Source organism: Crocodylus siamensis, chromosome 7 (genome assembly GCF_052110815.1).
Source record: "Crocodylus siamensis isolate JL-2025a chromosome 7, ASM5211081v1, whole genome shotgun sequence".
Taxonomy (NCBI): Eukaryota; Metazoa; Chordata; order Crocodylia; family Crocodylidae; genus Crocodylus; species Crocodylus siamensis.
Genome location: NC_143401.1, coordinates 18877025 through 18891700, shown reverse-complemented (window position 1 = coordinate 18891700; position 14676 = coordinate 18877025). Strand labels below are relative to the sequence as shown.

The window sequence follows — 14676 nt, the reverse complement described above, 5'->3', positions numbered from 1 at the left end:
GGGAGCCCGGGAAGTTGCTACGCGCTCTCCCTCCCTTTGGAATGCAACGAGGCCCCGTCCGCGGGCAGCAACTCTTTCACTGCCAGCATTATTCCTTAGACAATCGTCCCCCTCCCCAGTCCCGGACTTCCCCAGAGGTTCCCATTCAGCACAGTGACACCTGTTGGTGAGGGCAGCACCGTCCCCCTTCCCAGCACCGCAGAGCAAGGCGGCATGCTGGGAACTTTACAGCCAGGGGGCCCACCCCCCAGGGCATCCTCCTTTCTGCAGAACAAAACGCCCGCACAACAGCTGCAAAATGTGCTGACCTCAGCAGCAGGCTGGGGCTGAGACAGGGTCCTCGCGGGCACAAGAAGACCCAGCGGTAAAGGCAGCAGGGCCATTGTGCTGCAGTATTGGATGCTTCCCCATATTCATTTCGTTTTAATGAAGGCGCATTCCTCAGAGGAGAAATATTTACATTCGGCTTCCCAGGTGGTCACCTTCGCCCAGATGACACGCACACACAGCTGCCTCCTAAGCCAAGGCCTTTCAAGGGCTCAAGCAGGGGAGGGTGGCTGGGACAAGGAGGGAGCATAATGCTAATACATCAGACATCCAGGCCTCTTCCCCTCCCCTCCGCAGAGTCAATGGAAAGCCCATTTCACATGCTAATCCCCTCCGCTCTCTTCACAACACCTTTTCCGAAAGTGTTTGGGAAAAGTCCTTGTGGCGCGTTTACAGCTCCCCACCGCTCAGATTCCTTCTTGTTCAGACCCCGGCCCCCGTGCGGGTCTCTCGCTCCAGCGGGGCTTCTTACAAAAAAATTTAAACAAAGGCTTTGGAGTTCATCAGCCTCCCACTGAAATTCACAGCTGCTGAACAAACTAATCTCCTCTCCAGGCCTTTCTTCCTTTCAATGGGTTCTTGGCTTCAAAGACACTTTGGGAAAAGACTTTGCAGGGACTCACACTGTTCTCTCAATAGAAGTTAGTGCAAGTATTATACTCTGAGCAAGTGGCTTTACAAACAAATACTGCCTAACAATCTCTCCCTCTCCACCTCCACCAAACACACACACACAAGCCTTGCCTTGCAGACATGATGTTATCTCCCAGGATTAGAGTTCTACAGATCTCACGAGCTCACACACGCCCCTGGCTCTTTGTCAGCCCCAGAGGCACTTCTGTCCAAGGTGGAAAGTACATTCCCCATTGGGCTGTGCGGGAATGCTATGGTACAGCCAGTGGAGTGTGTGCCCACCAGCCAGGCTGGGGTGCTGCCAACCAACAGTATCAGCAAGGAAGTAGACCCATACTACTTTACCAGAAGCAGTTTAGCCAACTTGGCAGAGCCCTCCAAACTAAGGCTGAGTCTGTGGGTTCAGTCCTAGCTCAGGGAACAGTATTCAGTTATGCTGCCTGCGAAAGGGGAAGGGGGTAACAATTCTGACCTTTCCTGGAAAGTGCTTTGAAAGCCATGGAAAAACACTTGGGAATCATCAGACCCAACATGAATGAACTGCCTGTGACCTGGGTAAAGGTGACAAGAGCCATCCTGTATGGGGGACTAGAAAGTGTCAGGTAAGGATGGCTCCTGTTGTTGGTCACATAAGCCTCTTCCTAACAGCCGAGGGACCAGAAGGGCAGTATATGTAACCATGTCTCAGAACTACTTTTGCTAGAACATTTTGGGGATCCTCATGAGGGGAAATCTTATTTGTACTAAAAAGAGCACAAAGAAGCATCACCTGAGATGGGCATCTCATCATGGTGGCTGCTGCACCCACCTACAGTGAAAGGGCACCAGCTCCAAAGAGCCTTCCCACCAACTAGATAAGACAAAGGACAGAAATAAGAAAGGTGAAGGATTAGAGATGCCAAAATCCCTGGCAAAAATATTCTTCTTACTCCTCATATGGTTTCTGCAGGGGTCTGGGAAGACCCCAGTCTTGATAAGAGCTAAGTGACTTGGCACCAATTTCACATCTCCACTTATCTCACCTGCCAAGCCCAATTCGACAATGTTTGCACACAAGGCCTAAGAGATCAGGTACTTCACAAAACACAGCCACAGGGGGACAGACCCCCAGTGAGTGGGGCCTCACAGGGAGAGACCATGAATGGGTCTCCAGGCTGCCCCTCACTCCTCCAGCTTCTATTTTCTGCCCCATCCTGAGGGTGGGCAGCCTGGCACAGCACAGCCATATCACACAGCAAGAACCTGTGGCTGGGGAGCTGAGCACGGGGCCTGGGTTAGAGTTGCAGCACCCAGACACTTACAAGTCAGACAGCCCTGTTCTGAAGCATAAAAGGAACTAACTGCCCTGCCCAAAGCAACCTTGCTTACTTTAGCAGAAACAAGGGGCCAGATGCTCAAGCCATTTTTATGGTATCACTGATTTGAATGTACTAATACTGAGAGTTGGAGGATCCTCCACCAGCTGAGGACTGTGCCCAAGAACGCACACTCAGCTATTACTACAGCTCTGAAAGTTCATTTCAAGAGCAAAATCCCTAAGACCACTCTCCATTCCAAAGACTGCCACAGACACTCAGCCACCCAGGGCAGATATCTGCTTTAATACAAGGGAGTGCTCAGGAGAAGGACCATTCTCCATTCTATAGCTCCAAGCAGTTTGTAACTGAGGAAACCCTGAGTTCACACTAGGGCCAAGTCCATGTGTCAGTGCAAAACATCTGGAGCAGAGGGCTGTTTGAATTGCTAGTGTTCTGTACCAGAATCGGCACCCACATGGAGTCAGTATCTATCCTTTGGCCCTGAAGATGGCAATATATCCCAAGGAAGCACAGCACCTTATCCCAGGGTAAGTTGCAGCTGCCACAAATAGGATTTCTCTGTATCAGGGGCGAGGTGAGGTAATCCAAGCTGTGGCAGCCTGGCCTGAGAATGAAGACACAGGTTTCACAAAAAGCAGCTTTATTTCACCATTCATTAGTATGTCAGTGCATCAAACCGCAGCAATAGAAACATCAGAAGATGGCAGCAACGAGGCACTTTGTGCTGACATGAGAGAGGTGGGGGAGGGGGCAGGGAGACCCCTTTCCAAGTCTCAAGGCAGATCACGCTGATTCAGCAGGAGCAGCTTTGCACCCAGACAGCATCACAATGTGCATCCTGACCAGAGAAGGCAGGAGGCCCTCTGAGTCCAAATGGCAGGCAGGAAGGGAGGAGATTTCCCTCTGCTGGGGCAGGCCTGCCTAGGGGGTTATACTGCTTGAGCTGAGAATTCACACAGTGCTGAAGGACAAACTGCGAGTAGGGGAGGACATCTCATAATGAAGTCACCTGCACAGAGATGGTGGGTGGGAGGAAGCTCCTAGACCCAAACAAACGTCAGCATGAAATGGGCAGATGTGTGCCCTGGAATCCGATGTGTCCTCCACACACCAGCTCCAAATGCTTCACTGTTCCCCGAGTACCCTCAAAGCAGCCTGGTCACGGGCTCTGGAGCAGATGGAACCATTCCCTGAAGCAGGTGCCCACTCTCTGCTGTGCCAACAGGCCTTGCGGTACTATGTAGGAACATCTCCAGGACTTAGTGGGAACAGACCTACAGTGCTCCACCCACCCTCCCTTTACCCTTAGCTTGGAACAGAGGGTCCTAGAATGAGGCGCAAGTTACTCAGATCAGGCTATGGGATTGACACCAGCCATGGTGTCCAAATCCCCAAATCAGGTTTGAAATCCCAGCCAAGGGGCTTTCAGACCATGGCTACTGACAAGCCAGTGGTGCTACTTGGCACATGGTGCCATGTGCCAAGACAATTTAGTTTCAGGGTCAAATGCATCATGCCACAACTCTCTGGAAGGGAGTATGTGCATCGAACATGTAGCTGCCCACTCTCAGGGATACAGTCATCCCAAGATGAGGGGAGAGCCATGAACAACCCTTGACATGAGGCATAAGGGCTTGTGTTGCCTCAGCCATGGAAACAAGAACACATTTTGCACAGGAAGAGGAAGCAAAGGCAGAGCCAACCCAGAATGGCCTGGCATCATCTCCTGTTGAACCATCTCATAGTGGCAAAGGACCAGGGAAAAGAGAAAGCTTTTGGGACAGGAGAGCAAGTGGGGGGGGGGGCAGTGAGTCTCAGGAGTGGTAGCACAGGCAGCATGAGATGAGACAGAATACAGGCCCTGGGTCTTCAGCTCAGGAAGCAAGGGTGTGGTTGTGTGTGTCACTTCCCTACCACCAAAGGGATGTCTATACCCAGAGCAGGAGGGGAGAATCCTTAGCCTTTGCAGGTACCTGTCCCATATAGCAGTCTCCGACTGAAAAGCACCTGCAGCAATAGCTTCTGCCCTACAAAGAGTCTCATCTCTGTACTAGGGGTGAGGAGAGAAGCAGGAGGCTCAGAGCTGCTTGAAGAGGTTCTCAGTGTAACCTTGGTGACTTGAAATCAAGATATAGACCAGGAAGAGCACCAAGATAAGCAGATGTTGGGGAGTGGGGGAAGAAGACAGAGAGAAAGAGACCAGCTATACAGGCCTATCATGGCCCTGGTACTGTCACAGACAAGCTCCTCATGAACTGCAGCTTGCGGGTGAGTCCACAACCCTGTACACAGATCAGCAGGACAGCTGGGAGATTACACCTAGTGTGGCCTCCATGATGACAGCCCATCATAGCTCCTGGCTGGGTTTTACACATTCAGCTTGCTGGCGATGGTCATGAGAACCTTCAGGATGGGCATAAAACCGGACACCTCACTGAAGCTGCTGCTGCTCACCACCTGGGTGTGGACTGCAAGGCCCTGCTGGTAGTTCCGTGCCTCCACACAGCAAGCTATGTCATGAAGCCCCATCAGGATGTGTGGGGAGAGCTGGAGGAGAGGAAACAGACACTGTCAGCAGGCTCAGACTAACACTAGCTCCCTCTACTCCTGGTTTGTGGTCCCTCCCCGACCCACAGTAACCAAAGCATCTGACAAGCACCTCCAGTTGGAGAAAGGCTTTGCTCTGTGGTGGAGCCTGAAGGTTCTTCCCCAGCCTCTTCAGAAGACACTGGGGAACTTCATCCACATGGCAGCAGCAAGGAGTAAAATTAACTCTCCCTGCTGAGTTAACAGGGAAAAAAAAATCTAGGTCCTGTCCAATAAGATGGGTAAAACCAGTGACACTGGCTTATTAACTGAGGAGTTAATGCTACAGGATCTCCAACACTCTGGACCAAGATCAGTCCCAAACCATCCTGGGGACCACCATTCACTTTTACCATCACACTGAACAGAAAATTATATAAAGACATGTGGGGGCAGCTGCTTACTTTCCACTACATCCACGGCCTCACCAACCTCATCCTGGGAACCTCTAGGTTAATATATTCTAGGGGAAAGAGACCATAGGAAACTAAACTCACCCCATGTAGTAATGACCATCTTGCCCCACCAACAGATACCAACTCATGGGTCACATGTACCAGACTGTATACCAGACTTGATACAAGTGGGTATGGTGTTGGAGGAAGGGGACACATGAATTTGGTTTCAGAGATGGGATGAAAGAGAGTTAAGGGTCATGGCTCCTAAGAGGGTCATCACCTCCCAGCTCTTCAGAGGGCACACCTCTGTGCAGTGGACAATGCAAGCACAAGCACATTTGGTGTGGGGAAGGGCCTGGACCCTGCTCAGCATCAGGGCTGGGGGCTTGACTGCTTACCGCCTGCTCCCGGAGTTTCTCATACAAGCACTCCAACCGCTGCATTGCATCCTCCAGCTTCCTTTTGGTTTTCTGAAGCAAAGAAATAGTCATCATTGGCTTTGGCAGGGTTCAAGGCCCCACTAGATTCACGGTGCCACATCTCACCCCAATGTTTTCCTCTCCCCAGGCTGCCTTACAGAGGGACTGCATCTCAAACTCTACTAGAAACAGTTGTGGCTTGGATGGTATCACACTATGTACACTCCTCTCCATTTGATACCACCTGCCAAAGACTCTGCCTTCTCCATGACAAATGCCTGAGCTGACTGGCTTGCACCTCTGCATCTCAACGCCCTCTGCAATGCAAGCATCACATCCCAGGCTACACAGGCCAGAGCTGTCTGAGAAGCTCAAGAAATCATCCAACAGGGCTGACTGTAAGGCTGGAGTGGCAAACAGCTTGGACAACCAAGCTTACACCAGTGTAAAACAGTAGCAAATAGTTGACAAGGACTGGGGTACTTTACCTACTCCAGTGGAGAACTACTCCTGAATCAGGGGGAAAACTCTACTAGTACTAATTAACCTGGTTTAAGTACCATCTGTCCATGCCCACTGTGGGAGAGCTGTTTGCTAAAGACAAACAAGTCATTTCCTACTTCTCTGATGCCTTGTGGTAAGATACTGCATTAGCCACCTACTGCTACCTTGGGACAGCTGCATGCCTATTCCTGATCCCAGAATAACTGACATCTGAGATTTACATTGGTTTTCTATACCAGGATCAGTCTCTGTCTGCCCATGCCCAGATGCCATCTCAGCCTTACTAGTTCAAGCACTGCCCTTTTTGGGCTTCTTGAGTAGAAGATCTAGCCCCATCCTGTTCTGACCCCTTCTCTCACTCTGGAAAGCTGTGAGGGAAACAAAACAGCCCCCAGTCATGGCCTAGGTAAGGGGTAGGCCAAATCCAGCCCACCAGGCTATTCTATCTGGCCCACAGGGCCCCAAAAAATTAGTAAATTAATATCGATTTGTTCCTGGCTGCTTGTTAAAGATGCCAGGACCCAGGGGCAGTAGGACCCAGGGGGAGCCAGCAGGACCAAGAAGCCCAGCCCTACCCCACCCCAGTGATTTCCCTGCCTTCTTGCCCCCACACTGCTCCAGCACCATGTGGACCCAGGCTGCATCACAGGACTGGGGAGCACAGGCCATGCTGGTACCCTGGGGCCAGGAGCAGGAGGGATGTGTGTGTAGGCAGGGGCAGAGTGTATGTGTTCTCATAGGGTGAGTCTTACATGCACACCCCACCCATATGCATGCATCATACTTCACCTTGCACTGCCATACACGCAGATCCCCATACCTCCTCACACACCCCAGCCACTCTCCCCCAACACAGCTCCCCACAAACTCCATACCCACCCACACACCACATATCCACACGCACACCCACATGTTCCCTTGCCCCCCCACACCCACAGTTCCCCACAAACCTATACTCGCCTCCCAACAATATACAAGATCAAGGCTTCATTTTAAGCTATTGTGCAATCATCTTTATGTACACTACACAAACACATGTAAATCAGGACAAAATCAATTTTGAAATCAAATTAATGAACGCTGTAGATGTTTTCTTTTAGAATATAAATTTGATATTTTTCTGGTTCCGAGATGGCAAAGCCCCTGGCTGAAAGGAGTACTTCTCAGGGTAAGGGGAGGGACTTCTGGTGGCAAAGGTCAGGGGTTAGGAGGCAGGACTTCTGGTCACAAGATGGCAACCAGGGGGTGGGGCACCTGTTAAAGGGCGGGGCTACTCATGCAGCCCTTGACAGCTTGTCCAAACTCAGTAAGCAGTCTTCAGCCTGAAATAATTGCCCGCCCCTTGCCTAGGTGGTGGGGATATCTGCTCTGCACAAGCTTTCCCCTGTCAGACCTGCTGACACTGCTTGGCTTTTTCCTTTTTTTCAAGACAGACAGCAAGGGGCAGGGCCAAGTGCCCTTCAGAATGACAATGGGATGCAGGAGAGACGACTTAAGAGAATTAATCTCTAAAGCACAAGCCTGACAGCCATGTTGAAACTTTCAAGAGAAGAGAGCCAGATACTAATCTACAGGGACAGAGAAGACAATGGCAGAGCTGGAAAGAGATCCCATACCACCCCAACCCTTTCCTTATCTACAGCACCTACTGAGGGACAGGGGAAGGGAAGAGGGGAAGCAGCTGTAAACTCAACTCACAGGGTCTGTGGCAACTGCAGAGCAGCGCTGTACCAGTCCTTCAAAGGTGGTTTTCAGCCCCTGGTGCTCTGGGGGCACCTCTTTTCTCTCGATCCTTTCCACAGGCAGCTGGTGAAACTGGAAGCAAGAAGCAGTGGGAGTGCACAAGCTGAGGACAGACAAGTCCTCCACTCAGCTGGGGGAAATGAAAAACAAGGGGCACACTGGTTCCTCTGGCAATATGTGAGAACAACTTGAAAGCATTAGTAGCCCATCACCTCTGAGCTTTTTTTGGATTCAAAGCCCCAGTGAGGCTGTTGGCCTCTGGGGTAACTTGATTCTGGTCAGGGTCACTGCTTCCTACCCACTCAGCAGTTTGCCACAAGGCTGCCATATTCTACCTGAGCTCTAGAGAGAGCTTTGAGAGAGGAGAGGCAGCTAGGGGCCCAGAAATCCCCAAAGGATAAGGATCTCCAAACCCCAGTGTGGAGTCTGGCAGGAGAAGAATGCCTTGGGTTACCTGCATGCTGCCTTCTTTGGGTGCTCCTGGGGGTGCCTGGCCTGACTCCCGGGATCTGGGGTTCTGGGGCTGGAGCACTCGTGGCTCAGCAGGGAGGTTCATTACTGGAGCTGTGATGGGAGCTGGTGGAGTGAACTTCTCTGGCAACTAACGGTGAAAAGAAAGATACAGGGAGAGAAAATTCAATGCTGTAAAAACTCCATGCCTAGAGGCCCAGCAGTTGGTTGCAATTTCCTCCTGCCAAACTCATCAACATCCTTTTCCGGCATTCATTTTAACTGGAGAGTTTCCAGAACGATCCCCAAGTTGGGCTGTATAACACCTCTCACCTACTTCCACCCAGCGGATCAGAGCATGAGGTACTCCTGGCACGTCCCAGTGCCTACACCCAGCACCCAAGGCCACCGGGACAAATCCTCTTGGACTTGCCAAAATTGCTCAATCAAACAGCTGTGCTGCACCAGTAAGTGTCGCCCCTCAGAAAGCTGCCTCGGGTCCGCGGTGGCATGAGTCATGAATGCAGAGATTAGCAGCAGGAAAGTGCCTGACAGAACAAGTGTCGTGGGACTTTTCCTGACAAGGGAGGTTGGTGGGGGAGAGAAGAGCCTCCTGAAAACACTTCACTCGGCCTCTGCTAAGCCAGAGTCTCCAAACAGATTTTCTCCAACTAGGCTGGATCAAAAGGAGAAGGCTTTAACGAGAAACTAATCCAGCAGTAGTGAGCACGGCCTAGAGCAGGCTCCCAGCAACCCTGCCAGGAGTCTACTCCAAGCTAAAACAGAAAGCAGAAGGGGAAAGAGACAGGGGAATGGGTGGGTGGGGGGAGCTCTTTACTACATCTGCCAGTAGGAGGCAACAATGGAAATAGTGGAGACATGGTTTGCTGCAGTGGACCTCACCTGGCTGGTCCTTTTGGAGGAGCCATAGCAAAGAATCACATAGGAGGACTAACTGGCTGAAGAAAAGCTCAAAGCTACTCGAGTTGCAGCTTTGTCCAGCAGAAGGAAGGGAGAGTATGGGGGTTTGCTAGGGTACTGCCTGTGGGGAGCCTACAACAGCAGTATCCTGGTTAAGAATCACCACTCTAGCAGATACCTTGACTAAGCTGTTACCTTTTTCTTCTGAAGGCCTCCTCTTAGTGCAGAAGGATCATTCCAAGATTCCTGAGCTGGAGACAAAGAATAAGACACGGGCATGAAATCCATATAAGAAGTTCAATGTGGTGGTTCTCAACTCCTTTCATTATACAGACCATTCAGGAAGCTGGAAAGTCCCCAGTGCTGAACCACCTTCCCCTCCCAACTTCCATGGCTTGTTTCTCAACATTTCATGGAAAGGCTTTTTGACTAGCTTTCATTCCAGGGGTGGTGGTCTGAGAACCCACCTCCCCAAGGTGTATTCCTTTCCTTCTGGAATTACACTGTCTGGCACAGGAAGCACATGCACAAGCTGTGGGTTGCCTCTGTTTAAGGGATACTAAGTTTGATGCTACTGGTGCAAGCAAAGCACTTCTGCAATTGTCTGTAGCTTCCCAAGTTCTGCACTGGGTGATGAATTCTATGGCTGAACTCAAGCCACATATCGTGTAGGGCTTCCAAGAACTCAGGGGCTCAGGCTTCCCACACAATTAGAGAAAGGACTGTTCTGCTTTATAAGCCAAAGCTACATGGCTCCAGGAGACAGGGATTCTCCCTATCCCTGAAAGGAGTGCCTCACACAGGCAGTCCATAGCACTGAGGAATACAGGAAGCTGGGTGGGAGGCAGATACCAGGGAATGAAACTTTCTCCTACTGATAATAGGTTCCCAACCACCCCTTGGGTAAAAGGTTTCCTGGATGACAACCAGAAGATAGTTTTCACTTTATAATTTTTTGGAGGCTAAGGCTGTTCTTGGACACTATCACACAGTGCCTGACTGGAGCCCCCTGGCACTATTATAACATAGGTCACAGCAGCACCACCCCTAACTTAGCCCTGCCAGGTGGAAAAGATAGTGCAAGTGCAGCATTATTTTACACTGTGATAGTCTAAGGCCTGCTGGAGTCTTAAAAGAACCGAGGACTGAGTGACTGAACCTGAACTGTCATAGGCTAGTATTTATTCACACAAGCCATGGGAGAAGGACACAAAGGTGATTATTATTTTAATGATCTTTATTACTACACCAGCTAAATACTTCTGCAGCCTTCTCTCCCATGTGTCTGCAATGATCACTCTCTTAAGGGCTTAATTAAGTCAGTAATTATGCACAGCCCTCAAGAGGCTGTGTCCTAGAACTGTGCTATTTCAGTGGTCTAGCAGGCTCTGGCATTGCTCCAGGGATTTAGGCCTATGTAACTCAGTCCCCACCTGAATACCCCTCCATTTGGCAACCATGCATGTGTGGGGGAGGTGGAGATGACGACAGGATGACACCCTGGTTGCCTTACTTTTGCTCCAGCTGCTTTGGAAAAACTAAAAAGTGCCCAGGATGAGGACCCTCTAATTTGTGAGGCAGACACACTGATGCGTGCAAGACCCCTCCGCCTGTTGCTGAGCTGCTCTGACAGCAACTAAGATACCTCCAAACGACTGGCTGGGTCTCTCAAGCACAAGCCACTGGGCAGGATTCAGGATTGCTGGGGGTATCTCTCCCTGGCATGCCCCAATGATTCCTTCTCACCTTAAAAAATACTTTTAAAATAGATCTATGAAAAAAAGGAAGGCAGCAATAAATAATCCCAACCACAGAAATCAGGAAAAGACTCTTAAGAAAGCCTGGGCTGATCTGTATGTGTCCTATTCCCATTAATGTTAACAGGAGTTAACTGTTTGCCCAGGGAAGCAAGTATAATTCTGGACCTGATGCATGCCCCCTTCAGCCCAAATACCAGAGTTGCCAGGCAGAGGGAGCATCTCAAAGGAAACAGATCACAAACTCCCTGCTGGAATCAAGCTGTTTTTCACAGGAAGTCACTGGAGTTCTCTGTGCCTTTGCCAAAGGGACAGACTAGAAAGCCTCTGCACACATAGTACTGCCCCAAACTACTCAGCTTCCATTCCACACAAATGCTGGGGTTCCTAGACAGGCCAAAACTCACACTGCTCAGCAGAGCTGTTGAGTAGGGGGGGGCCCTGAGGGCCCTGGCTCCCCTCAGGAAGAGGGCTGTCCCCTGAAATGCATAAAACTTTCCATATGTCCATCATCTTAGACACCCCCCGGCAAAAATAATAGTCAGCATCTATGCTGTTGAGCTTCAGAGACTGGCAGAAGGGATTTAGTGCAAGCAGAAGCCACTGTGTATAAGAGACCCTCAACAACACAGATCTTTTCTCTCCCATGAGTGAAGACAGAAGAGCTGCATTCTCCCCCTTAGGAAACTTCAAATATAGAGACCAGCACAAAGTGGTATCTCTGGCACTGTCCGACTTCTCCACAGCAGACTGTCTGGGATCAAAATCCAGGCCCTGCTCTCAAAGCAGGTAGAGGAACCTATCCCCACTCTGTGCCATTCCCTGTAACACCCATCCATTGGCTGGTAGCAGGGGAGCTTGCCAGCAACTAGAAGCTACAACCACAAGGGCTTTCCAGTACATATCCCCACCTCAGTGGCCACACTGATGTACCCCAGCCAAGGCAAGACTAGGCCTGCAAAAAGCCTTAGGTCAGATGAAGGGAGAACAAGTTGGGAATATCAATCCACTAGGTGTGTTCCAGGGTTTCTGACCCAAAGAAGGATGCTGACATCAGCTTTGAAGGAGAAGCAGCTGCTTCCCAATTGTACTGGCCAAACAGATGCCAGGGTGGTGAAATGAGACACGGCCAGAACGTTCCAAACCCTCCAGGGCTCATCAGCAGCTGCATTAGGACTGAAACCTCACAGTCATCCCAATGAACGCTCCAGTTTACCAGTCCCCAGGGGGGGCAAGTATTTGCATTGCTATGCCTCAGCTCCTGGAAAAGCACATTTACAAGTTCCTGGACGTAAAAGGAACACAACAAACAGCAACAAGCGCGTGCGTGCACACATGCACACACACACACCACACACACATATCTAGATATATCACGTTTCACTCAAAGCAGCACCAGTACAGCAGCTGCTCTTTGTACTACCTGCATGATCCAAGTAGGGATCTAGCCAGGGGAAGAAACCTGAAAATCAAGGCAGGTTGTAGTCAGAGTCACTATCACCAGCTTCTTTGACTTCACCAGTAACATTGCAATGGCATACACAGATTTTCATAGATTTCATAGACATTAGGGCTGGAAGGGACCTCGGGACATCATCGAGTCCAGATGATTTCAGATGGCTCAGTCTAGCCTGACCTAGGCAGTCAAGGGTATAAGCCCAGCCTTCACATAGTTGCACATGGCTATATTTTTCTGTTTCAGTCAACACTTAAAGTGATTCCTTTGTTTTCAGAGTAAATTTGGTTTGAGAAGCACTGGACTATAGGTGCATCCACCTTCTCTACAGTATAGCAGTCAGCCATGACCTACCAGGACTGCATTTGCAAAGGAATCTCCACGAACTGGATAATTTCTATAAAGCTAAGGACTAACAAGCACCACCTTTGATGGCATACTGTGAAATGGTCTAAAACCCTGGCAGACAAGTATCCCCAAGGCCACCAACTCATCCTTGTAGGCCAAGAGGTGACAATGACTTCACATCACTAGCAAGTTAGGTTGGATTCAGACCAGTATTTCAGCCATGAAGGGCTCAGTTAGTTATGAATCTTATCCACAGAGCCTGGGAAGTTCTGAAACAGATTTCTAGCTCAAGAGCCTGTTGGCAGTGGGAAGCAAGAGCTGAAGCACAGTAGAAAGCAGTTTTTAATCATGAACTCCCAGTAATAGGGGCCTTCTTCCTTAGGGAGACAAACTCATTACACTCCTAGCATTTCCAGAACATCAGGTCTCAGGTATGAACAGGCAGCATCTCAGGAACACTGGGCCTAAGGAAACCAGTTCATTAACCCAACATGGGCAGCACTGATTGAGGGATTCGTGGGAACAGAGTGACCCTCAGAAGACTCATTCTAATTAAGTACAGTGCCCTCCATGTATGCACATCCTAGATAGGTGCATGATTTGCTTAACAGAACAAATACAACACAGGTTCCATTTCACTGCCCATTGCTCACACTACAGCTAACTTCAGTCATCTGTACATTGCTGAACTGCATAAACTGTTATGCCCATATCATCCTTTACACCCAATGCCTCCTTTCTCTGCAACTGGACTCCAGATAGCTGAATGATAATGGGCACCAGAAATGGTCAAGGGGAAGCAGCCAATATAGGGTCTTATTGGCAGCCCTCAAGTGATTGTGCTGGAAAATACTCACCTGTGGGAGGTGGAGGGATGCTGGCAGCTGCAAGAGGCTTGGCAGATGGAGCCCCAGGGCCTCCTTGAGGATAACCCATCCCTGTAGAACAGTTGAAAGGGGTTGGAGAGAAAGCTCCAGGAGGGGGGCCTGGTGTGGGCAGAGGACAACTTGCAGGAAGCTGCACAGGATGCTGAGAAGGAACTGAGGCTGGAGTGAAGATGGCAGATCCAATGGGTGGGAGACCAGGGGATGCCATGGGCACAGACTGTCTTGAAATAGGAGGCTGACTGGGAAAAGCAGGTGGTCCAGCAAGCCTGGGCCCTGGCAGGCTAAACGGCTGAGGTTGGGACAGTGCTGAAACCAAGACAAAGAGCATTAGCTGTAGAATGTGTGCATCCCACCCAGAGCATTAGCTGTAGAATGTGTGCATCCCACCCTTCTTCTCACTGTGTAAGCACAGTCCCCTTCCTTCTTGCCTTCCCCTGGGGAGCCTGCCCATCACCAGACAATACCAGGCTAATTATGCCTGGGATCTCCCTCCACCATAAGCATGCTCACTTGATGAGCAACTCCTCCTATAAACTTAATGGGGGCCTCTGCCAGAGTTCCTCATTTGAGGATGCTTTTATAGGTTACATCCTTAGACTACTCACCAGGTCCTGAAACTGTTGCTGGGGCCAAGCCTGAGGTGTATGGTGGGTATGTAGACCGGACTCCTGGCCTGGAGTAAACGTTGGTGGAGGGACTGCTGCTGGCAGGAGGCGGCCCAGCTGGGAGAGGAGTCACAGGCATTGCTGGGACTGGCTGAGGTGTGAAGGGGGGAGGGATTGATGGAGCTGATGCTGGAGGGGTGAATGATGGCTGGTAGATAAGCTGCAATAAAATGAACACAACATGCTGTAAGGCCTATCAGCCCCACCTTCCCTGTCCCAGAAAAGAGGTTGATTTGGGTATTTCTGCAATGATACTAGATAAG

At 50.3% G+C, this 14676-nt stretch overlaps 1 protein-coding gene across 5 annotated transcripts in view; it reads right to left on the bottom strand.

The window, feature by feature from the left end:
* Nucleotides 1–2902: 2902 nt before the first annotated feature.
* Nucleotides 2903–14676, bottom strand: part of SEC31B (SEC31 homolog B, COPII component) — a 64834-nt gene continuing 53060 nt past the window's right edge. For 3 of the 5 annotated variants that reach the window (XM_090058813.1, XM_090058819.1, XM_090058816.1), the window contains 8 exons: nt 14354–14573; nt 13719–14054; nt 12481–12519; nt 9496–9551; nt 8384–8530; nt 7885–8001; nt 5662–5733; nt 2903–4826 (listed from right to left, as the gene is read on the bottom strand). In XM_090058813.1, the coding sequence (XP_089914939.1) occupies nt 4647–4826; nt 5662–5733; nt 7885–8001; nt 8384–8530; nt 9496–9551; nt 12481–12519; nt 13719–14054; nt 14354–14573 (1167 nt within the window). In that variant the 3' untranslated portion in view covers nt 2903–4646. Of the gene's footprint in view, nt 4827–5661; nt 5734–7884; nt 8060–8383; nt 8531–9495; nt 9552–12480; nt 12520–13718; nt 14055–14353; nt 14574–14676 lie in introns of those variants that run through there. The other 2 variants (XM_090058817.1, XM_090058818.1) reach the window with 2 other exon arrangements.